General features: G+C 46.8%; 1 protein-coding gene across 4 annotated transcripts in view; it reads right to left on the bottom strand.

Annotated features, from left to right (window-relative positions):
- CCDC60 (coiled-coil domain containing 60) overlaps window positions 1-24,536 on the bottom strand; it is a 53,157-nt gene that overhangs the window by 10,351 nt on the left and 18,270 nt on the right. For 2 of the 4 annotated variants that reach the window (XM_079956672.1, XM_079956673.1), the window contains exons 2-7: window positions 21,889-21,969; window positions 19,931-20,010; window positions 3,827-4,018; window positions 2,221-2,343; window positions 1,001-1,105; window positions 83-173 (exon numbers count right to left, since the gene is read on the bottom strand). In XM_079956672.1, coding sequence (XP_079812798.1) covers window positions 83-173; window positions 1,001-1,105; window positions 2,221-2,343; window positions 3,827-4,018; window positions 19,931-20,010; window positions 21,889-21,969 — 672 coding nt within the window. Of the gene's footprint in view, window positions 1-82; window positions 174-1,000; window positions 1,106-2,220; window positions 2,344-3,826; window positions 4,019-19,930; window positions 20,011-21,888; window positions 21,970-22,082; window positions 22,121-24,536 lie in introns of those variants that run through there. The other 2 variants (XM_079956675.1, XM_079956674.1) reach the window with 2 other exon arrangements.

Raw genomic sequence — 24,536 nt, 5'->3', positions numbered from 1 at the left:
TCGGGAGCCAAAAGGTTTGAGTCGCAAGGCGTTTGAGAGCCAAGGTATGACTGTATTTGGAAACTGGCATAAAGCGAGTTACCTTTGTGTGCAAGAGAAAGTGCTCCCATCGAGCTTTCACCGTCTTTTCTTTCGCGATGACTTTCAAGGAACTTTTTGCACCGCCGTAGTGCCTAAGGGGAAAAAAAGAAGGGGGCGAGCTTTCAGTGGCTACACCGTGGCTTTTATTCCATACTCCTTTTGGCACCACAGGGACACAACTGACTCTTGGGCCTAGCCACAGATTCTACATCCAGTGGCAGGATCCAGTTGTGGAAAGTACCCAGCTTCTGGCTCTAAACATGTGCAGAGTGCTTTTCTTATGGCTAGTGGCCTGTCCTCTCTTGAAAGTATAGAATACGAAATTTACAGCCGTGTAGCCTTCTAAATGGGATGTGGGTGGCGCTGTGGGTTAAACCACAGAGCCTAGGACTTGTTGATCAGAAGGTCGGCAGTTCGAATCCCCATGAGGGAGTGAGCTCCCGTTGCTAGGTCCCTGCTCCTGCCAACCTAGCAGTTTGAAAGCACGTCAAAGTGCAAGTAGATAAATAGGTACCTCTCTGGCGGGAAGGTAAACGGCGTTTCCGTGCGCTGCTCTGGTTCGCCAGAAGCGGCTTAGTCATGCTGGCCACATGACCTGGAAGCTGGACGCCGGCTCCCTCAGCCAATAAAGCGAGATGAGCGCCGCAACCCGAGAGTCGGCCACGACTGGACCTAGTGGTCAGGGGTCCCTTTACCTTTAGCCTTCTAAATCCATGGCTAAATTCTTCAACCCAAGCTCATGGGATGATTTTTTGCATAGTTTACTCACAGCGGTGAAGCCACACTCAACCCCAACCAACGGAGGAGTTGCTCTACCCCATTTTCAGAGCCGCCTGCCCATTTTCAAGGTATCTCCGGGGGGGGACGACCAGCCCACCCCCCAAACACCATCACCTGGCCTAACTGCACCAAGACCCACCTGGGATTCCAGCATGTCATCACAGGTTTCATGCTGCTGTTGGGATCCAGAGTCAAAGCTTCCAAGAGCCAGTTGAGGGCGCACAGCTGCCGGAAGATGGAGTCGCTGTCAAAGAGAAAGAGGGAGAAAGGCAGATGGTGAGTTGATTGGCAGATGGTGGGGCTGATTGGCAGAGGAGGTGGGCTCAGGGGCAGTGAGTTTGGAGAGGGGGAAATGGGCCACAAAGCAGAAAACTACGCTGGGCTTTGGGCTTTGGGCTTTGGGCTTGTGGTCCTCAAAAACAACAGTTTAACTAGGTATAACAATAACCACAATAATAATAAATTACTTAAACAGCACTCATCTGACTGGGTTTCCCCAGCCACTCTGGGCAGCTTCCAACAGAATATGAAAAAACTCACAGCAAAACACAAAACTTTAAAAACTTCCCCTACAAAGCTGCTTTCAGAGGTCTACAGAAAGTCGTATAATTGTTTATCTCTTTGGCATTTTGATGGGTGTTCCACAGGGTGGGCACCTCTACCGATAAGACCTTCTGCCTAGTTCCCTGTAGTTACACTTCCTGCAGTGAGGGAACCTCCAGAAGGTCCTCAGAGCTGGATCTCAGTGTCTGGGCTGAATGATGTGGGTGGAGACGCTCCTTCAGGTATACTGGGCCATTTAGGGCTTTAAAGGTCAGCACCAACACTTTCAATTGTGCTCGGAAACGTACTCGGAGCCAATGTAGGTGTTATATGGTCCTGGGGGCCACTCCCAGTCACCAGTCTAGCTGACACATTCTGGATTAGTTGTAGTTTCAGAGTCACCTTCAAATGTAGCCCCACATAGAGCGCATTACAGTAGTCCAAGCGAGAGATAACCAGAGCACGCACCATTCTGGCAAGACAGTGTGCAGGCAGGGAGGGTCTCAGCCAGCATACCAGATGGAGCTGGTAGACAGCTGCCCTGGACATAGAATATATGCTAAACTCTCTTGCAGGTACTGTTCAAAGGAAACATACACTCTTCCTTTAACCACCTGCTTAGCACCTTCATGTTCCATACATGGTTATGAACCCCCTTTCCCCAGGGGAACAAATATAAAAGAGCCAAAGTCTGCGCTGAGCATGTACAGAGAGCCTTCCCCAGACCAACAAGCAAACTGCAAGTGGTCTCTGAAAAGAAATGGCATGCAGAGAGTCGGAGAGTATTCCTGACGTTATTAACGCCTTCAAACGTACAAATGGGCATCGGGATGCTTTTCCGACAGCAGGCCGTTGTAGACGGGGGTGAAAGGTCGGACAATTTTCTTCTTCTTCTTTTTCTCCGTCTCTCTCAGAAAGGGACATTCTGTTAGAAAGAAACTGGGGGGGGTGTGGTGTGGAGGTGGGGGGGAGATAGACAAAGAGACACAGCTGTCAGAAAACAAAAGCACAATCTGTTCTAGACAGGAACTGCTTATTGATCTGATTTACACCCACTCCTGGCACTCCTCGTCCTTTCTGAAGAGCACCCTGACCTGCAAAATTAGCACCCCCATAGACATTTACAACTGCGGAGTCCTGCACAAGGAAAATGTCATAATAGCAAAATCACCCTCTTCTTTGGTCTCCTGCATGCTTAACAGCTAAAGATGTTCCTTTAATGAAAGCTGGGGGATCTTTTTTTTAAAAAAAGGTGATTTATATTGCGAAAAGTGTCTCATGTTCTTCGGGCATAGAGATATTATCATAATTCCTTCTAATACTGATTCAAATTGTGCCATGCGGAGCCTCTACTTGTTCCCCCATACTAATGTCCGGTCTATGAGCGCCACTGCGTGTATTCCCTAAACCCATGTGCAAGAGAGACGTTCAGGGACAGAGCACACGATTCGTTGGCCAAAAGGTTCAATCTCTGGGTAGGGCTGTGAGGAACTCCGGCAGAGCTGCTGCCGGCCCGTGTAGAAAATGCTGAGTGAGCCAATGGTCTGATTCGGTATAAGGAAGCCTCCTATGATTGGGGAAAGGGCAGCAGATCGGGGTAGAGCATTTGTTTTGCAGGTCAAAGGTCTGTGACTCGATCCCTGGAATCTCCAAGTAGGACTGAGCTCCTGGAGAGCAGCTGCTAGACAGTGTAGATGACATTGAGCCAAGAATCTCACTTGGTGTATGGTAAAGGTAAAGGACCCCTAGATGGTTTAGTCCAGTCAAAGGCGACTATGGGGTTGCAGTGCTCATTTCACTTCAGGCCGAGGGAGCCAGCATTTGTCCACAGACAGCTTTCTGGGTCGTGGCTGGCATTACTAAACTGCTTCTGGCGCAACGGGACACTGTGACAGAAGCCAGAGCACACGGAAACGGCATTTACCTTCCCGCTGCAGTGATACCTATTTATCTACTTGCACTGGCGTGCTTTTGAACTGCTAGGTTGGCAGGAGCTGGGACAGAGCGACAGGGGCTCACCCCGTCACAGGGATTCAAACCACCAACCTTCTGATTGGCAAGCACAAGAGGCTCAGTGGTTCAGACCACAGCGCTGCCCACATCCCACTTGGTGTATGTAGGGCTGCCATACATCCTGGATCTTAGACCTAAGTCCATCGACAAGCCCTAGTTTTTACTTTTTGAAATACGGCAGCCCTAGGTTACACGGCCGTTTCTCACACTGTCTAAAATGTCTGGAGGGCATCGCATTGGCCAACTCTGAGCTAGTCAACCTTGCAAAAAGGTGTGTGTGGATGATCTTCTGAGACGCCGTCAGCTCAGCTCTCAATCGAACCTCAAGAACCCGATGGCGCCACTTAAAGGTCACATTTGGAAAAAGGAAATGGCTGTTAATAGATTAAGAGCCTCGAAGAACACCTACTCAGTCAGTTCTTCATCCCCTGAGTCTTCATCGGAGGATGAGGATGATGGATATTTCGGTGGCTGACAGTCAGTCCTCTGCCTTTCCTGCTCCTTCCACTCTTCCAGCCTGGTTGCCTCCTGCCTCTCCAGAGTTTCTCTGCGAAGCATATGGAAGTACCCCCGCCCAATCTTCACTGAGTTGATCAGATACCTGTTAAAAATGGCGGGAGGTCAAGCACTGAAGTGATGGCAAAGCTACCAATATGGAGATACATTATTCCCCTCCAGCAACCCTCCAGAAGAACTCTATGTCTCTTTATGCAAAGAGTAAAAGAACACATGTTGAAAGAAGTCCAGGACCCAAAGGATTATGGGTTGTCTCAGAGGCCTTCCTCCTCCTCACCCCTGTCAGGAGAACTTATTTAAATTCATTATTTTATTTTATTTAGATCTTTGTGAACACTATTTGCAACCCTGAAAGTGCAGTAGCAGGGCGTTACATCACAACATAAACAGGGCAAACAAAGAATCAATAATAAGGAAAAGAAATGGTGACGTGCCAGAATAAAGCAAGACGTTACGAGCTGCAGTGGTTGGTGAATGTTGAGCATCTAAGTCTAACGTAGAGCTGGGTGATACATCAATACATCGTCCAAAACCGGTTTCGATATTGGTTTCATAATTTTTAACCTGGCAGTATGTTTGCGGATCATGATGTTTGTGTGTGTGTGTTCTGCAAAAATCGCCTTGTTATAAAAAACATGAAGCCAGACAATGCCTCTACATAGCTCCATCCTTATTTCAGACATTGTGATATATTAGTATAGCACAGGCATAGGCAAACTTGGCCCTCCAGATGTTTTGGGACTACAACTCCCATCATCCCTAGCTAACAGGACCAGTGGTCAGGGATGATGGGAGTTGTAGTCCCAAAACATCTGGAGGGCCAAGTTTGCCTATGTCTGGTATAGCACAACGTTTAGCTGATGATACATCACGATGTTGAAAACCAGATATCGCCCAGCCCTAAATCATAGGAAATAAAATCCTACTGGATGACTTAAAAGCATTCTGGACCGTCCATTCCCCTGGAGACGCATGGTTTTTTATGCCATTTTTCCCATGGTAGGCAAAGTCCGTAAGTTATAATACCACACAGCCAAATGCGGATTTTTTTCAAGGTTCCCATTGCTGGGCTGTTGAAATCCCAGCAGCAGCTAAAATCCAAATCAAGAGCTCTTCGGAGTGACAAGCTGTCTGTCCACATATTGACGAATGACAGTTGTGGGGAAGCCTGAGCAGGTGATTTAATTGTTTTGGATATTTCTTAATATACTCGGGACCGGAATAATGAAACCTGCTGGCATTCCCACCAAAGGTGGAAGGAAGTCCCTCAGAGCCTGCAGGCCCTCCAGCAATCTTGTGTTGATTGCAACGCGATAGGAAACATCTGCACAGGTGCGCAATTGCCATCTGTGCTGCCAACTCCCTCCCATATAACGAAACGGATTTATAGGAATTCGCTAACCGCCGTGATTTCCATTCAGATTCCTGTACTAGAACTGATGGACACACTGTACGCCTAAACACAGAACCTATAAGGAAGGCGAGCTATTGAATTCCCTAGAGAGATTCTAGCCCACAGATAGGCAAACTAAGGCCGGGGGCTGGATCCAGCCCAATCGCCTTCTAAATTCGGCCCATGGACGGTCCTGGAATCAGTGTGTTTTTACATGAGTAGAATGTGTCCTTTCTACTGTGGGTTATTTGTGGGGCATAGGAATTCGTTCATTTTATTTTTTCCATAATATAGTCCGGCCCCCCACAAGGTCTGAGGAATAGTGGACTGGCCCCCTGCTGAAAAAGTTTGCTGACCCCTGTTCTAGCCCATAATGGAGGAGTCTGAGGATGGAAGGTAACTCCGAGGAGCACATCATCCTGACCCAAGTGTTGGACTACCTACAACAGCCTTTTGTCAACCTTACATGCCTATAGACATCTGGCAGGCTCCTTCAGTCTGCTCTTTCTGGCACCTGGCAAGAACATTTTCACTTAGGCAAAGCCTACGCAGACATATTGAAAGTTGCCATGTGTTTTAATCTGGCCATTGCTGAATTTTATTATTTTTGGTCATTGCTGAATTTGATTATTTTCTGGAGGTTTTTAATGGCTGTGCTTAACTGTTTGTTTTAAGATGATGATTTAATCTTAACTCTTTTTGTAAACTGCTTTGAGGTCCATTATTCATCATAGAATCGTAGAATCATAGAGAAAACCATAGAGTTGTACAGCTGAAAACGCTGGCAGCATTAAGATAAATTCTACAGTGTAAATAAGTTTTGATGGATGTAATAGTGGAATACTGAATGGTATCGTTTTTTGTAAAATATGCAGGGATTTATGATATATAAAATGAAGACACTTCCCTTCATTTTTGTATCCTTAAGATATCAAATGAGTACTTTAAACTGTAAAACAAAAATATTATACACACACACACATATATGATGAGAAAATGATAGTTGGAAGGGACTGCGAGGTTCATCTAGTCCAACCCCTGCAGTGCAGATTATTATTATTAGTAGTAATAATAATAATTCCTCATTGCATTTCTGTCCTTTTCTTCAAAGGAGCTTAAGGTGGGAAACCTTCTTCTCTCCCTTCCTCATTTAATCCCCACAACATCCCTGTGAGGTAGTGTAATGGTTCTAGGGGTTGCTCGTGCGTAAGTCGTCGCCACACCTGGCTGGGTTACCTGGGTGAACCCTTTCTGTCCGGACAGCCACCCATCCGTGGCTGTCTCAATCGCTGGCAGAATCCGTCAGTGGGCGTTTCTTGAACTTCTTCCAGCAAAGAAGTTCTTTGACTCCAAGTCTCCGCCTACTCTCCCTGCGCGGAAGTCTTCTGTGCAGGGAGGGTGTGGGCAGTGGAGGACCCATGCTCTCCCCACTGGTCTCCGGGGAGGAGTCATGGAGCCTCCTCACCAATTCCCCCATCTGCCCCCCTTCTCCACTGGTGCTATGCTGATTTCCTTCCCCCACAGATGGGCTGCCTCTGTCCCTCCTGGGACGCTCTCCAGCATCCCTCTGGAGCCCTCCCTCCTCCTCTGGCTCCGATGGCAGTTCCCTGACAGGTAGGTTAGACTGAGAGGCAGTGACTGGCCCAAGATCACACAGGGAAGTTCATGGTCGAGTGGGGATTTGAACCGTGGTTTCCCAGGTCCTAGTCCAGCACTCTAACCACAACACCACACTGGTATATCATCATCATCACCATCATAGGATCATAGAATTGTAAGGGACCATGAGGGCCATCCAGTCGAACCCCCTGCAATACAGGAATCTTTCGCCCAATGTGGGTTTCGAACTCACAACCCTGAGATTTAAGTCTCATGCTCTACCGACTGAGCTATCCCATCACCACGATTTATTTATATCCCACCTTTTCTGCAGAACAGGGACTGAAGGCGGTTCACAAAAAATAAAAGAAACACAAAAAGCTAAAAAAACTATAAAATATAACAGTTAAAAAGCAATTGTGCTAATGATGACTATGTAACAGTGGCTTCCATCATAAGACGCATTTGTGCCCCTACAAGCCTGGTGTTCATATATTTAATAAATATATATGTGACATATAAGGGGAGAAGACCTCATCCAGATTCTAGGCAAATAAAGGCTTGTGGTTCAGAGAGAGATGAAGACAGTTGAATTTTGCATTGGCTATGAGACTGCAGTAGAAGATTTCTTTCGTCTCTCTCTCTCTCTCTCTCTCTCTCTCTCTCTCTCTCCCCCCCCCCCTTTCTATTTTTAAAAGAAGTCTTTTGTCGGATGACAGACGAGACAGACAACGCAAAGCGCTCACTGCCCGCAAAATGGATACATCACGACAAGTTGTTCTGCAGTCCGCGTGCAAAACATATTTCTACCCTGTCCGAATCAGACAAGCCCATCCATCTCCCGAAACATTGTGCGTACCTCCTCAAGTAATGGCTGCAACCGGGTTCAGAACACCCTCTTCCTTCCCAGCAATGCATTAAAACTACTCGAAGGCTACTAGACACTTAACAAATGGCGCTTCTGAATCTCAAGGTGATTCTCTGTCTGCCTGTAATGTCTGTGAAATTCCAGACGTATGGGAACCCACGGTGGAATGTATAGGTTTTGGAAAATTTCCTTTTAAAAAGTTCAAAAACTTTTGTTTCATTTAAAATATATATTTTATTTATGATTTTCAGGTTTATACATTTCAATAATTTTACTGTTGTTTTAACATTTCAAAACTTGACTTCCTTCCCCCTCTTTCTGCTGTTCCTTAAATTTACTTTTAATATTTTCTGCATATCCAAATTAACTTAATTTGTTCATTTATTCATCTGCTTTAAATACATATTCTTACGAAACTGCAGGTTATTACAATAATCCTGCCAATGTTCTTACAGTTTGTTTGTAAATATCCAATAAACCATTTCCATGCTTTTATGAAAAGTCTTGTTATCTTGCTTTCTTATTTTTCCAGTAAGTTTTGCTATTTCTGCATATTCCATATGTTTTTGTATCCATTCCTGAGACGTCTTCTTTCCATTTTTGGACAGGTAACATTCTTGCTGCTGTAGTCGTATACATGAATAAATTTCTATACAGTTTCAGTAGTTCTGTTCCTGTAATTCCCAAAAGGAAAGCTTCTGGGGTTTTGTTTTTGTTTTACAAATGTTATTTTAAACATCTTTTTCAGTTCATTATAGATCATCCCCAGTAAGCTTTAACCTTACTTCAAGACTTCTTTTTCAGATTCTGCAAAAGCCCAACAACATTTGTGTCTGGATTTTCACTTTTGGAAATATGGCAACCCTAGAAATGTATGCCTCTGGCAGTGGAGGTAGAACACAGTCATTGTGGCTAGCAGCCAATGAGAGCCCGCCCTCCCTGAATTTGTCCAACTGCCTTTTAAAGCCATCTGAGCTGGTTGGCCATGCCTCCCTCCTGCGGGAGTGAGTTCCATCGTTCAACTATGTGTTGAATAAAGAAATACTTTCATTTATCTGTCCTAAGTCTCCCAACTGTACGGAAGCTCTCCATTTCACACACCACTTCCAATATTTTAAGTTTGTTGTGGTTGTTGTTTAGTTGTGTCCGACTCTTTGTAACTCCATGGACCAGAGCATGCCAGGTAGCTTCGAGAACACTGTCCAACCATCTTGTCCTCTGTCGTCCCCTTCTCCTTGTGCCCTCCATCTTTCCCAACATCAGGGTCTTTTCCAGGGAGTCTTCTCTTCTCATGAGGTGGCCAAAGTATTGGAGCCTCAGCTTCAGGATCTGTCCTTCCAGTGAGCACTCAGGGCTGATTTCCTTCAGAATGGAGAGGTTTGATCTTCTTGCAGTCCATGGGACTCTCAAGAGTCTCCTCCAGCACCATAATTCAAAAGCATCAATTCTTCGGCAATCAGCCTTCTTTATGGTCCAGCTCTCACTTCCATACATCACTACTGGGAAAACCATAGCTTTAACCTTTTAAGTTTAGTTCTCCACAATTCCATAGAGGTTCTGATGTTTTTTGTTTTTGCTTTTAAAAAGCCTCATTCTGCAGCATTTAAGGGTCGTTTTCTCCAAATATATGTATACCGTCCCATGCAATTTTGCTTTGCTTGTTCCTTAAACTTCAGCAGCTGCATCCACACAGGAAGGGCACTGCTGCGACGGGGACTGCAACCATGAATTTTGAACGATGACTGTGTTTCAGTTTGCGTATTGTTTCAGAAACTGCAAATCAGAACTGAACTGAATTTCTACCCTGTCTCCACCAGGCAAGCATTATGTTATGACAGCTCTCTCTATCTCTCAACACACACACACACATTCTGCGCTGCCCCTGGCAGGTGGCACAAACAAGGACTAGTCATTTTCACACAAGGGGTGGGGAATGGGCAAAGCAAATACCTTTCCATTTAAATCCTCGTTTCAAAAGCATCGTATTTATGCAGCAACTTAATAAAATTAGCCTCTGCCGCCAACTTGACGAGGAGGTAAGAATCATTCATTAAAATGCAAATGCATTTGAGATGAACTTTGGAATGCATTTATTACAGTAATTGAGCTCCAGCCGGCTGGAAGTCACAACACGGATTTTCCGCCACCTTGCCGACAAAGGCCATGCCTTTCTTGTAAACTAATAACTTCGTCACTGGGAAAATTGAGAGAGCTTCTCCCCCCCCCACCCCCCACCGCCTTTTTGAGTGCTAATCATTTTCGTCGGAATACTCTGGCTCCTTTATAGGATTAAATTAATATAGATAAAGGTCAGGCTCGTACTGTACCAAAATAAAAATGACCTGGCAGCAAACTAGGTGGATGGCAAGCTGACGAGAAGCTCGCTTTCATGCTTAATACAACATCATGTGCGTATAATTATCTTAAAACGTCTGACCGCCCCACTGATCTATTCGTAAATTTGTAACACGGAATAACAAAGGAGTCGAGTTTGAATAGGCCAGATGCATTTCTTTGAAGCAGGAGTGAAAACATACTTATCCGACTATTATTATTATTATTATTATTATTATTATTCCTGCGGGACCTGACATCTTTCCGCAGGGCCTGTAAGACAGAGCTGTTCCACCAGGCCTTTGGTCAGGGCGCAGCCTGACCCCCTCCTCTGGCAATCTGCACAGAATTTTGCTCAATGGTTGCCGTCAATTTGATTTTAATTAATTTTTATAATGAAAGGTTTTTAGAATGCTGGATTATTTTGATTGTTGTTAGCCGCCCTGAGCCCAGCTTCGGCTGGGGAGGGCGGGGTATAAATAAATTATTATTATTATTATTATTATTATTATTATTATTATTATTATTATTATTATTATTGACCTGTACTTCGCTCAGAGGTCCCAGAGCAGGTTACAATAGTAAAGGTAAAGGTAAAGGGACCCCTGACCATTAGGTCCAGTCGTGACCGACTCTGGGGTTGTGGCGCCCATCTCGCTTTATTGGCCGAGGGAGCCTGCGTACAGCTTCCGGGTCAAGAGGCCAGCATGACTAAGCCACTTCTGGCGAACCAGAGCAGCGCACGGAAACGTCGTTTACCTTCCCGCCAGAGCGGTACCTATTTATCTACTTGCACTTTGACGTGCTTTCGAACTGCTAGGTGGGCAGGAGCTGGGACCGAGCAACGGGCGCTCACCCCGTTGCGGGGATTCGAACAATAGTAAAACAATAGTAAAACACAGTATTAAAAACAGGTTTAAACAACTGACAATTGCAGAATAACACACCTCAAGTGTCAAAAGCCTAGGTAAAGAGGTGTGTTATCAGCACTCGACAGAAACAGTATAATGAAGGTGCCAGACTCACCTCTGAGGGGAGGGAGTTCCACACTTAGCGACCACATATGGGCATCCCCAGAACCACAATACACACTGCCCAGGCTTGCACCCTGGGGAGGTCACTTTGGTGCAGCTATTGTAGCAGTTTGGCTTCACCCCCATAGGTGCACTCCATTGTCTCACAAAACAAACAACATATAGAGTCTGCACTGTGAGAACAGAATGCTGGACTAGATGGGCCATTGGCCTGATCCTACAGGCTTCCCCCATGTTCTTATGTTCTTTACAGAGTTCCACTCCAGGGCAAACTATGTCTCGGGTGCGCAACTGGGAGATGCAGTGCTGTTGCTGGGCCCAGAAAATAGCGCTTTCCTTTCATGACTGATGGCGTAGGTAATATTCCACCCATCCAGACACTCCGCTCCCTGTCTGCTGATGTCTGCTGTCTAATTAACGTGAGCTGTCATTCACGGAGAAAGAAAGTCTCTCTCTCCCCCCAATGCTCATCCACTCTCTTTCTCCCCTCTTTCTTTCTGGAACAGAATTTGCGAACCTCCAGCCGTGACCACGCAAGAAGCATGCCAATTAGAGCGCTGGCTGCCAAATGGCAAAAAAAGGGAAGAAGCCTAGGATACGAGGCAACAGAGCACCTGTTTCCAAGCAACTGGCATTACCAGGCATTAGCTGCAGAGGAAGTCTAGCGCTGCCAGGTAATGCCAAAGTCCCCAAGCGGCAGCACAATTTCTCTCTTTCTCTCTGTCCTGTAGGTGCTCATCGTATCTCCGGCCACGATCACGGCCACACCGACAGCCTGATCTGCTCCGGCTGATTTGCTGGTGTTGGGAGAGGAGGGAATTGACAGAGTACGAACAGGGGCTTACAACAGCCGAGGCTGAAAAGCAGTGGGCTGAAGAGGAACAGAAGAAAGAAAGAAAGAAAGAAAGAAAGAAAGAAAGAAAAGGGAGTTGAAGCCAGGCAGAATACCAGTGAATACCAGCTTGGCAAAGGAGCAGGAAGTGTCTTAAGCCTGGAGGTCAGCAGAGAACAGAATGAATACATCAGGTCCATGCCTGAGAATCCCGCAGTTTGACTCTCTGCGTTTTGAGTGCCTTATCTGTGATGGACTGCAAGAAGATCATGGACCCATGACCCGTGATGGACTGCAAGAAGATCAAGACCCATGGACTGCAAGAAGATCAAACCTCTCCATTCTGAAGGAAATCAGCCCTGAGTGCTCACTGGAAGGACAGATCGTGAAGCTGAGGCTCCAGTACTTTGGCCACCTCATGAGAAGAGAAGACTCCCTGGAGAAGACCCTGATGTTGGGAAAGATGGAGGGCACAAGGAGAAGGGGGCGACAGAGGACGAGATGGTTGGATAGTGTTTTCGAGGTTACCAGCATGAGTCTGACCAAGCTGCGGGGGGCAGTGGAGGACAGGAGTGCCTGGCGTTCTCTGGTCCATGGGGTCACGAAGAGTCGGACACGACTAAACAACTAAACAACAACAAATCTGTGATGCTGCTGTTATAGGAATTCTAAGGTCTCATATATATAAATCATATGTTCATAAATCTACAAGGCAAATACATACATAAGTATATAAACCACGTGTCTGAAATAGTAAAGGTAAAGGGACCCCTGACCATTAGGTCCAGTTGTGACCGACTCTGGGGTTGCGGCGCTCGTCTCGCTTTATTGGTTGAGGGAGCCAGCATACAGCTTCCGGGTCATGTGGCCAGCATGACTAAGCCGCTTCTGGCAGACCAGAGCAGCATATGGAAACGCCGTTTACCTTCCAGCCAGAGCATTACCTATTTATCTACTTGCACTTTGACGTGCTTTCGAACTGCTAGGTGGGCAGGAGCTGGGACTGAACAACGGGAGCTCACCCCGTCATGGGGATTTGAACTGCCGACCTTCCGATCGACAAGCCCTAGGCTCTGTGGTTTAACTCACAGCGCCACCCACGTCCCTTAGTCTGAAATAGTACAGGAGAGCAATCCTGAAGCCATTTTGACTCTTCCAGTGACCTCAAATATTCTCTGCAGTGAGGAAGGAAACAGGAAAGCCTCCCCATTGTTTCTTTACTCTAATCCTGTCTTAAGGGTGTATTTGTGCATGAATAGGGTGAGCCTGTGACCTGGATTCAGGAACTAAATATTTAGCATCTCAAAAGGAATAGCCAGGCTGCCCAGGTAAAGCAATCAAGTGGCCATTATCAGTATCCTGCCAGACAGGATTTCTGTTGTAGACTGCCCCCCTGTGATGTATGTATGATGTTTTGGGGTGTGGTCTTGAGCTGCAGAATAACAGAAGCGAATCAGAGTATATTGAGAAGCAAAGCGGCTAGTGAGCCTGCTCTTTATTAAACTACAGTGGTGCCTCGCAAGACGAAATTAATCCGTTCCACGAGTCTCTTCGTCTTGCAGTTTTTTCGTCTTGCGAAGCAAGCCCATGGACGGCTTAGCGGCTATTAACGGCTTAGCGGCTTTAAGAAAAAGGAAACAAACTCGCAAGAACTCGCAAGACGTTTCGTCTTGCGAAGCAAACCCATAGGGAAATTCGTCTTGCGAAGCACCTCAAAAAACGTAAAAATCCTTTCGTCTTGCGAGTTTTTCGTCTTGCGAGGCATTCGTCTTGCGGGGCACCACTGTAATGCAACAGGGTCCCCACTCCCCACACACAGGAGGGAGGAGAACCGAGAACAATGGTGTGCAAGCCCTTATACAGACTCTTGAAACTGCCCACCTTGGAGCCCAAGACCACCCCCCTAAAATATCATACATACATCACAGATGGAGGTGGTCCACAGCAGAAATCCTGTCTGCCAGGATACCTGATGACGGTCACTGACTGCATTACCTGGGCAGCCTGGCCATTCTTTTGTGATGGTTAATACAGTTGATCCTGGAAGGAAGAACGGCAAAAGAGGCTTGAGCCCAGGCGTCAGCCTCTTTTATTTTGGCCTTAGGCCCACCCCCGGCCGGCCATCCATTGTCCTCCCTGGCTGAGGGCGGGTCAAAGGCCAGCTCAAGCAGGTGGGTGGCACCCACTCAGGTGAGCCTCGCTCAGTGCCGCAAACCCCGCTCACCTGTGGGGAAGGGAGGGCGGATATTGTGATGGTTACTACTTTAGTTCCTGAGTCCCAGGTCACAGGCTCACCCTATACATACACAAATACACCCTTGAGACATGACTTGCAAGCAACAGACCATGGGGAGGGTTTCCCATTTCCTTCCTCCTTGCAGAGAAATATTTGAGGTCAATTTGGGAGAGTCAAAACGGCTTCAGGATTGCTCTCCTATACTATTTCAGACACGTGGTTTATATACTTATGTATGTGTTTGCCTTGTACATTTACGAACATTTAATTTATATTTGAGACCTCAGAATTCTTATAACAAGCCCTAAACCTACTTACTAGGGGAGTCAGCCCCATTGAACTCATTGGGACTTACATCTGAGAGTGTTAGGATTGCATCCTGCTCTTGCTTGCTTTCTCCACATTAAGCTAGGCAAGCCACTCCTCTTTGCTCGCTGGGATTTGGATTCCATTTCTTTGTGCACATTGTGCTGACTGGGTTCATCTTGTGCTACGTCTATAGCTGACATTTTTCTATTTATTTATTTTTGCAGTTACTTTATAATGTTGCGGGTTGTGTTAGAATCATAGAATCATAGAGTTGGAAGAGACCACAAGGGCCATCAAGTCCAACCCCCTGCCAAGCAGGAAAGACCACTCCTGACATATGGTTGTCAAGCCTCTGCTTAAAGACCTCCAAAGCAAATTCCACTGTCGAACAGCTCTTACTGTCAGGAAGTTCTTCCTAATGTTTAGGTGGAATCTTCTTTCTTGTAGTTTGGAACCATTGCTCCGTGTCCGCTTCTCTGGAGCAGCAGAAAACAACCTTTCTCCCTCCTCTATGTGACATCCTTTTATATATTTGAACATGGCTATCATATCACCCCTTAATCTCCTCTTCTCCAGGCTGTTAATAAAGCTTTTAAAGGCAATTTCAACAGCCTCAGTCTTCAGTGGCATTTCAGTTTAATTACCTGTGATTCATGCCGGGAGCTGAGGAGTGTATCACTGTCAAATCCTCAACAGTCTAGAGATTGGGATACATTGACCTCAGCACCCTTTCAGATGTTTTGGACTAAAAATCTTATTGGTCAAAGCCAGCAGAGCCAAGTTCAGGGGTTGTCTCCTCGCTCCCCAGAACACTATTGATGATGGACCGGTTCAGAAGCGGCATTGACGTGCCCAAGGTGGTGTAGTGGTTAGAGCGTTGGACTAGGACCTGGGAGACCAGGGTTCAGTTCCCCACTCGGTCATATTACAGGGGTCAGCAAACTTTTTCAGCAGCGGGCCAGTCCACAGTCTCTCAGACCTTGGGCGGGGGGGGGGGCGCAGAATATATTTTGAAGGAAAAAAATGAATGAATTCCTATGCCCCACAAATAACCCAGAGATGCATTTTAAATAAAAGGACACATTCTACTCATGTAAGAATACCAGGCAGGCCCCACAAATAACCCAGAGATGCATTTTAAATAAAAGGACACATTCTACTCATGTAAAAACACGCTGATTCCTGGGCCTTGCGCGGGCTGGATTTAGAAGGCGACTGGGCCGGATCCGGCCCCCGGGCCTTAGTTTGCCTACCCCTGGTCATGAAGCTCACTGAGTGACCTTGGAGTCAGTCACTCACTCTCAGTCTCACCTACCTCACAGGGTTGTTGTAAGGATGAAATGGTGAGAACTATCCCCCCCCCCATTGATTGAGCTCCTTGGAGGAAAGGTGGGATGCAAATGTAATTAATAATTGTTGTTGTTTACCTGCCTGGGATCTGCCTCTTTAGGGAAGCTGACATTTCTAGCTTTCATTTATCATTGGAAAATGGAAGAATTTGCATCCTTGTTTAGGAACCAACGGTTGCTAGTAAAAGAGACCTCTTCACATCAGGAAACATTACTTTCAGGAAACAACTGGAGACCTTTTCGTTCCGACAAGATTTTCCAGCAGGATGAAAAGGTCTCTGCCTTAGGTACTCCTTTTTTTCCATTGTTTTTTAATGTATCTCTTCAGCTGGATTTCTGTACAGCTTTCAAAACTGTTTTTAGCATTTTTCATGGGATGTTTGAAAACTGCCTCAAGGCAAAGGTAAGGAATTAAGGAATGAATCAAAATAGAGCTATTATTTGTTGGGATTGAATCTGTACCCTGCCCTTCGTCCTCTAGGAGCTCAGGGTGGCAAACAGGTAACTTGGAGATAAAAATGAAGCAAAAACATTCTAAAACAGATTCAAACATTACAAAAAAGAATTATAACTAAAGACATTATTCTAGCCCAGTGTTTCCCAACCTTGTGCCTCCAGCTGTTTTTGAACTACAACTCCCATCATCCCTGGCTAGCAAGACCAGTGGCAAGGGATGATGGGAATTGTAGTCCAAAAACAGCTGGAGGCACAAGGTTGGGAAACACTGTTCTAGCCAATGATTTCAGGGTTGCCAGGAACAGTATTCTTCAGCCCCCAAATGCCTGGGTAAACAGGACTGTTTTCAAATTCCTCCTGAATGCTGATCATGATGGAGACGGGCACACCTCACATGGGGAGGCCATTCTGCAACTGGGGAATCACCACTGAAAAGGCCCTGCCCTGGGTCAACACCAACAAGGCAGCCCCCAGTGGCGATATTATCACCAAGGTCTCATCCAATGTTTGTAATAACAATGCTTTCTGCAAAAGCCCAGTCACCCAGCTGCTTCTCCTATCTTCTTGCTCAAAGATAACATAGTTCTGCTCCTGATCTCCCCAGTGTTCAAAAAGCTACTTCCGATGTAGAAGGAGGTGGGGTTGTGGGCTGGCTCTCGGCCTCCACGCGATTGAGGGAATCCCGATTGCATCATCCCCTGTCCAGCCAATCGGCTGGCCTGGGGGGTGAGGTCTGCTCCATTTAACGCAGGGGCGGCCTGGGATCTCCCTCTTTGCCGCTTCCAGCTGCTCCAGTTTCCCACCCTCCCACCCTTTAAGGTTGTTTTTTTTGGTCTTTGACCTTGCTATGGACCTCGGTTGGTCCCCATTAAGGGGCCTGGTAGGAATTTTTCCACTTGGCAAATTGGCACCAGCCACTTGGTTTTTCGCCTACTTCGTAGCAAATCGTCACAACTTCCTTGGTATTGGCGGTTAGGCATTGGTATTGGTATTGTTATGTAGATGGAAGGGGGGGAGGAAGCGCCGTCACCTGCCCCGTATATTTAAGGGTAGTCCGATAAAGGATTCCGGGGGGCGTGGCCCTGTCCGAAGCCTATGGAGGTGAGGGCCTAAGGCACGCCCCCGAGCGGTGACCCTGGGGGAGTTCCTAATTGATGTGCATCAGCAGGACTCCCCTTACTGGTGGTTAACCCTTCCTGGACTTCAAGCGAACAGGCTGAAGCCGGATAGTCGGTTAGGACCAATGCCTAAGCCAATACCGCTCATCACCTGTAACCAATAAAGTTGTGGCCATATTTAGCCCATTAACCTTAAATATCTGTGTCATGTGTCTTTATTTCCACTGGGGGGAGGCGGGAACTCGCCACGCAATACGTGTACTTCTTCTGCCCCATCTGATGTCTTGAGGAAACCTAGTACAAGGGAGACCTGAAATAGCCAGCCAAAAGAATTAGGACAAATTGCCTGAGCACAACTGCCCTAAGATTAACTAGCACCTGCCTCCTTTCTGTTGTTTACTGTCTGTTCTCTGCAGAACTGCTTTTGAAAGATGCTACTCTGGATGAGAATGTGAGTTTGGGGATGTATGTGCCCTTCTGTGGTTGGCAGCGATCGTTTGTCAGCGTTCATTTTGCATCGGGCTGTTGCTAAACCCTGCAAGCGGTAAATCATGGCATTTGTACCCACCGCTGATGTTCTTGCTGCAAAAGTCTGATATTCAAATTAATGAGTATATGAAGACCAAAGGAGCCATCACGTGCAACGAGCATACAAATGGAAATTTCCATCAGTTCCAGCCACCTCTGCTCAATTTTAAAGTGTTGTCGCTGGAGGCCACTTCATTTGTGACTCCCCACCCCCCCTTAACTGGCATTTCTCTGCTTTAGAAACCAATGCATGCACCAGCCAAATCAGAACATGAGATGGTCTGTTTTGCCACCTGTGCATAAGTCTGAACATCAGTCGGTAGCACCTGAGTCTCTTAATCTAAGGGTTATGGGTCAAGCCCCACATTCGGTGGAAGATTCCTGCGTTGCAGTGCTGCTGGACAAGATGGTCCCAACTCTAAGAATCTATGATGGAATATTAAATTCCCACCAATATAAAGGTAAAAAGGTAAAGGACCACTGGACAGTTAAGTCCAGGCAAAGGCGACAATGGGGTTGCAGTGCTCATCTTGCTTTTAGGCCAAGGGAGCTGGCGTTTGTCCACAGACAGCTTTCCAGGTCATATGGCCAGCATGACTAAACAGCTTTTGGCACAACTGAACACCGTGATGGAAACCAGAGTGCATGGAAATGCCATTTACTTTCCCGCCACAGTGGTCCCTATTTATCTACTTGCACTTTTTGACATGCTTTCGAACTGCTAGGTTGGGCAGAAGCTGGGACAGAGCAATGGGAGCTCACCCTGTCACAGGGATTTGAACCACCGACCTTCCAATCGGCAAGCCCAAGAGGCTCAGTGGTTTAGACCACAGGCCACCTGCGTCCCTATTATAAGTGCTTAAGAACATAAGAGGAGCCAATGGCCCATCTAGTCCAGAATGCTGCTATAGTTTGAGGACATCTCAGAGATTAAGCTTCCATCCAGGTCAGTTCTAGGGAGACTAGACCTACTGAACTCAATGGGCCTAAGTTAATCATGCCTTTTAGTTTCAGTGGATCAGTATGTCAAACACTCAATACAACTCAATGGGCTGCATCTAACTAAATAGAGCCACTATAGAATCATAGAACTGTAGGCGCAGAAGGGACCCTGAGGATCATCTGGTCCAACTCCCTGCAATGCAGGAATAGGCAGCTGTCCCATATGAGGATCGAACCTGCAACCTTGGAGTCATCAGCACCATGCTCTAACCAACTGAGCTATCCACTAGCGCAAGGACTTTGGGCTGTGCAAGGGAACTCCCCCTCCCTCTCCTCTCCCTGTGTTCCCCCTAAATGGGAGGGCCATGGCTCAGTGTGGGGTGTGTGTGTTTCCATCAACCAACTGCAGAGAATCTTCTTTGCATGAAGGAAGTTGCAACATCTCTAGGTAGGACTGAGAGAGACCCCCTGCCTGAAACCCTGGAGAGCCACTGCCAGTCAGGGAGGGCAGTTCTGAGCTGGATGGACCAATGATCTGACATAGTGTAGCGAAGGGCTGTAGCTCAGAGGTACAGCATCTGCCTTGCATGCAAGGAGGTCACAGATTCAATCCTTCGAATCTCCAGGTAGGACTAGAAGAGACAAGTGGCCTGAGTTGTTTTCAGGCAGCTTCCTACACTCCTAAATCTGTTCTGGAGCTTTCCTCAACCCTCCAAAGCAGATTTGAGGTGCAAGAGAAGGCAGGGCAGCTCTGTTGCTCAAGAAGAAATCCTTGCACTGGCAGATCTATTTAGATGGATACCGCCCAATATCTCTGATAATAAGAGGATGAAAAGTCGGGTTCAAAACCTGTGGCTAGTACAAGGGCGATAAAGCACATCACCTACTTCTGGGAATGAGCTCAGAAACCAAGAGTAGAGTGCAGGGATTCCTGCAACTGCAGCTACAGATCAACAATTTCGCTAGACGTTGACATATGGTATCACGCCATGTTCCTACCTTGTGTGTGCAAGGTCTTTATGGAGGGTCCTCAGGTCCTTTTCTAAGTTTCTAAAAGGCAGGAGCTTCTTCTCAGGTTCCTGCAGACATGGAACGTAATGTTAGAACAACCTTTGCTGGATCAGGCCAAAGGAGCACCTAGCCCACTGTTCCGTTCTCACAGGTACCCAACCAGAGGCCTTTGGGAAACCCGTAATCTCTGAGATCCCTATTGGCAACCCATCATGGCTCCCTGGCAACTGTGGCTGTGTGATACACTTGGTGGCATTAAGCCTAAACCTCAAATCACAGGCTACTTCAGGGACTGCCTTATCCTTTATACCCCCAGGTGTTAGGGACTGGGCAGAGGGGGAATGGTGGAGACCGCCTCCCCATTCTGACCCTTCCAGAGAAGAAGGTGACTGTTCAGAATTACAGCAGGGGTTTGAGGGAGGTCACAGCTCAGAGGCAGATGAGGGAGAAAGCTGGGAGAGGAGGAAGAAGCTCCAGAGAGGGGACAGATGACAAACTCAATGTCTTTAGAAAGCATTCCAGACCCCACCTCTCCCAGAACCTGGTGAGCATTGAAAGTAGGAGAGCAAAGAGCTCAAAGGCAGAGGGCACTTTTCAGCACCTGTAGCGATGATGCATGAGGAAGTGGGAGAAAGGGAAGGGGTGGAGACTCACTCGGGGCAACGCCATTATTCCAAGAGGCTGCATTCCCAAGCCTCTCTCTGTGAATACTGAATAAAAAGCAGTTGGTAAGAATTTTTCCTTCTTATCTGTTCCTGGCAACCTGCCGTGGGGGTTGGATCCTCTGCCGCCTGACACCAGGAGATCTCTTGCAAGTTCTAAAGATCAAAGAAGCTTCCTCTGCCATAACTTGGAGCAGGGCTTTCAGTGTGGCTGCCCTTGTTTTGTGGAACAGCATCCTTGTCAAGATATGACAGGCACACCCTAACTACATCTTCCAGAAAGAAGCGGAGGCATTTCTACTCCATTTCCCAGCTGGATAAACAGGACTTTAGCACAAATGTCTACTTGTTGGGGTTTTCATCTTGCTTCAAATTGTTTTTGTGTTTCTAATGATCTTATATGTCAATCGCCTTAACGCAGTGGCTTAGAAGGCAATTAATAAATCAATACAGACAGTCATGTGAATGTGAGAAATGAAGTGTGGGGGGGGCACAAACACACACTTGTGGGTATGTACACTGTCCTGTCTGAGTGTGCATCCTGTGATAAATTATAACCAAGGTGTGCACCAGTGAAATCTGCCCTGAGCCAAAACGCTCACCATTACCCTGCTAGTATTTGGTGTTTCCCTAGGTGGGGCCGCTTCTCCATTTGGGAACCGATATATTGATTTATTGGGACGTGGGTGGCGCTGTGGGTTAAACCACAGAGCCTAGGACTTGCCAATCAGAAGGTCAGCGGTTCGAATCCCTGCGATGGGGTGAGCTCCCGTTGCTCGGTCTCTGCTCCTGCCAACCTAGCAGTTCGAAAGCACGTCAAAGTGCAAGTAGATAAATAGGTACCACTGTGGCAGGAAGGTAAACGGCGTTTCCATGGGCTGCTCTGGTTTGCCAGAAGCAGCTTAGTCATGCTGGCCACATGACCCGGAAGCTGTACGCCGGCTCCCTCGGCCAATAAAGCGAGATGAGCGCCGCAACCCCAGAGGCGGCCACGACTGGACCTAATAGTCAGGGGTCCCTTTACCTTTATATCGATTTATTATGCATTTATTGCACATCTATCCCACTTTTTTCCTGCAAGGAGCTCAAAGTGGCATGCGTGGTTCTCCTCCACCCTATTTTAACCTCAGAACAACCCTGTCCAGTAGGTGAGGCTGAGAGAAGCAGGCCCTGGCCCATGGTCACCGGGTGAGCTTAATGGCCAAGTGGGGATTTGAACCCAGCTCTCTGACCCGTACACCATGTTGGCTCTCAAGACAGAGATACAGATCATATTACATTTACCTTTGGTTTCGGCTTCTTAGCACTGACTGGTTCCACTGGTTCTGCCACTTCTTCGGGGCCAACATCCTCTCTGAAGAATCCCTGCAAGAAGAGGCAAAACATTGTCATCAGTACGGAGCGTTTCTGCTAAGAACCTGAGGCATTCTGGGAGGAAAAAAAGCTTCCAGGACCGGCGGTGCTAAAACGATACCTATAAATACGAGAGATAAATGAGCATAATGAAGATTCAAAGATAGCTGAAGGTATGTCTAGCAAATATACCAGCCTCTACCCTGCCACCTGACACGCCCTCCAGATATTTTGGCCTGTAACTCCCATTAGCCCCAGTAATGGGAGTCTGAAACATCTGGAGGGCACTGGGTTGAAAGGATGGAGTAGAGTAGACAAAGGCGGCTGTTTTGGGGAGCCAGCCAGGCACAGTGACTGAGCACCAGGTGGAGCCTGGAGCTGCCTAATTGATCTCTTCTGAAAGCGGAGCTGCAAAAAGCATTACAGGAGGCTATCAAAACGAATCTGGGCAGTGAGTATCACAGAGCGGTTGTTAGCCATACGGCGGGCTTAATAGGGCAGCAGCAAACCAACGACCAGCCTGGTAGAAATGAACCCCTTGTCCTCCTATAAATAAAGGCAATCAGTTCTCTTGAAACACTTTTCGAGCTTGGCAGCCTGCAGCTCATCTTCCTAGAATGCGCTTGAAAAATGGAATCCCAGGGCAGGGATTCGTTTTTATGCTACCACTAAACAGATACACACACACATACACACACAGAGCTATCACTTAGGTACAGCCCTTTAGGTATTGCCTTGAACAAGGAAAAGAAGTTTTTGTTGTTGTTTTGCATTCAGATGCCAGAACACTCTGTTAAGATTGCAAGGAATGAAACCGAGCATATCGAGAGAATTGTGACAGGGGCAAACTGTAGGCCCTCCAGTTCTTTAACCATGTCATTAACATAAAAATTAAACAGGAAAGGCGCCAAGATGCATCCCTGTTTGACTCCAGTAATGGTCTTAATTCTAGTGGTGAGATGGCCAGCCAGATCCACCTTTACTTGTCAGTATATAGTGTTTTGATGAGAAATAATAGATGGAGGTCTATATTTGTCTTTTCCAATTTTTGCCACAATGCGTGTCTTGGGACCGTATCAAAAGCTGACTTTAGATTGATAAAAGCGACATATAATTTTTGCTTCAAATTACGGATGTATTTACATAGCAGAAAGTTCATCACAAAGCACTGGTCCAATGTGGATTTTCCTCTTTGGAAACCTGCCTGGACTTCAGATATCACCTTATTTGTATCTGCCCATTCTTCCAGTCTGGAGCCTGGCATATAGTTTAGAGGCTACATCTAACAAACTAATGGGTCTATAATTGGCAGGGTTTTTCTTATCACCCTTTTTATATATTGGGGCAATTCTACTCAGCTTCCACCCTTCCGGTATGCAACCTGAGTTGTTAATGTATGAAAACAGTTTTGCAAAAATGGGTGACCAGAAATCAGGGATCATGCTGAGCATATCTGGTGCTTGTTTTTTTGTTTTGTTTTAAATGAACTGAAGCATATTGTTTTCCTCAAATACAAAATCCGGACATTAAAGACATTACTTAAATGTCCTTATATCTGAGCGCTGGAAGGCTCACAAAGACACAGGTTTGTGGAACGGGAAAAATATTCCAGGAACAATCCCTCTCCAAGGGATGAGCCATAGCTCGGTGGTTAAAGGTAAAGGTAAAGGGACCCCTGACCCTTAGGTCCAGTCGTGGCCGACTCTGGGGTTGCGGCGCTCATCTTGCTTTACTGGCTGAGGGAGCCGGCGTACAGCTACCAGGTCATGTGGCCAGCATGACTAAGCCGCTTCTGGCGAACCAGAGCAGCGCACGGAAACACCGTTTACCTTCCCGCCGGAGCGCTACCTATTTATCTACTTGCACTTGCTTTCGAACTGCTAGGTTGGCAGGAGCAGGGACCGAGCAACGGGAGCTCACCCCATTGCGGGGATTCGAACCGCCGACCTTCTGATCAGCAAGTCCTAGGCTCTGTGGTTTAACCCACAGCGCCACCTGCATCCCTAGCTTGGCGGTTAGAGCATCCAAATTGCATGTCGAAGCTCCCAGGTTCAATCCCCGGTTTCTCCAGGTAGGGCTGGGAGAGACTCCCTGTCTGGAAAGCTGCTGCCAGCCAGTGCAGACAATACTGAGATGGACAGACACACTGCAATCAACTATCTGCAACCAACCAGAACTTCTGGACTTTTGCACCAGCTGCAAAAAAAAAAAAAAAAAAAAAAAGTAGTGGTACCTTGGTTTTCGAACGTCTCTGTTGATGAATGTTTCAGTTTTTGAACACTGTAAACCTGGAAGCTTTGGTTTTCGAACTCACCTCGGAAGTTGAACATGCTACGCGGCTTCCGTATTGAATTTTCCATACTGAGTTTTTGGTTTTTGAACATTTCGGAACTCAAATGGTCTTCTGGAACAGATTACTCAGAAACAGAGGTACCACTGCACCTGTTTACATGACGCTGACACAAAAGCTTGGGCTTGGGATGGTTCAGTTGGTAGATCATGAGACTCACTATCTAAGGTTTATGGATCCCAGATTCCTGCATGGCAGGGGGTTGGACTAGGTCAGGGGTCTGCAACCT

The sequence above is a fragment of the Podarcis cretensis genome, assembly GCF_951804945.1.
Source record: "Podarcis cretensis genome assembly, chromosome: 16".
Taxonomy (NCBI): Eukaryota; Metazoa; Chordata; class Lepidosauria; order Squamata; family Lacertidae; genus Podarcis; species Podarcis cretensis.
This window is presented reverse-complemented; position numbering and strand designations above follow the sequence as displayed.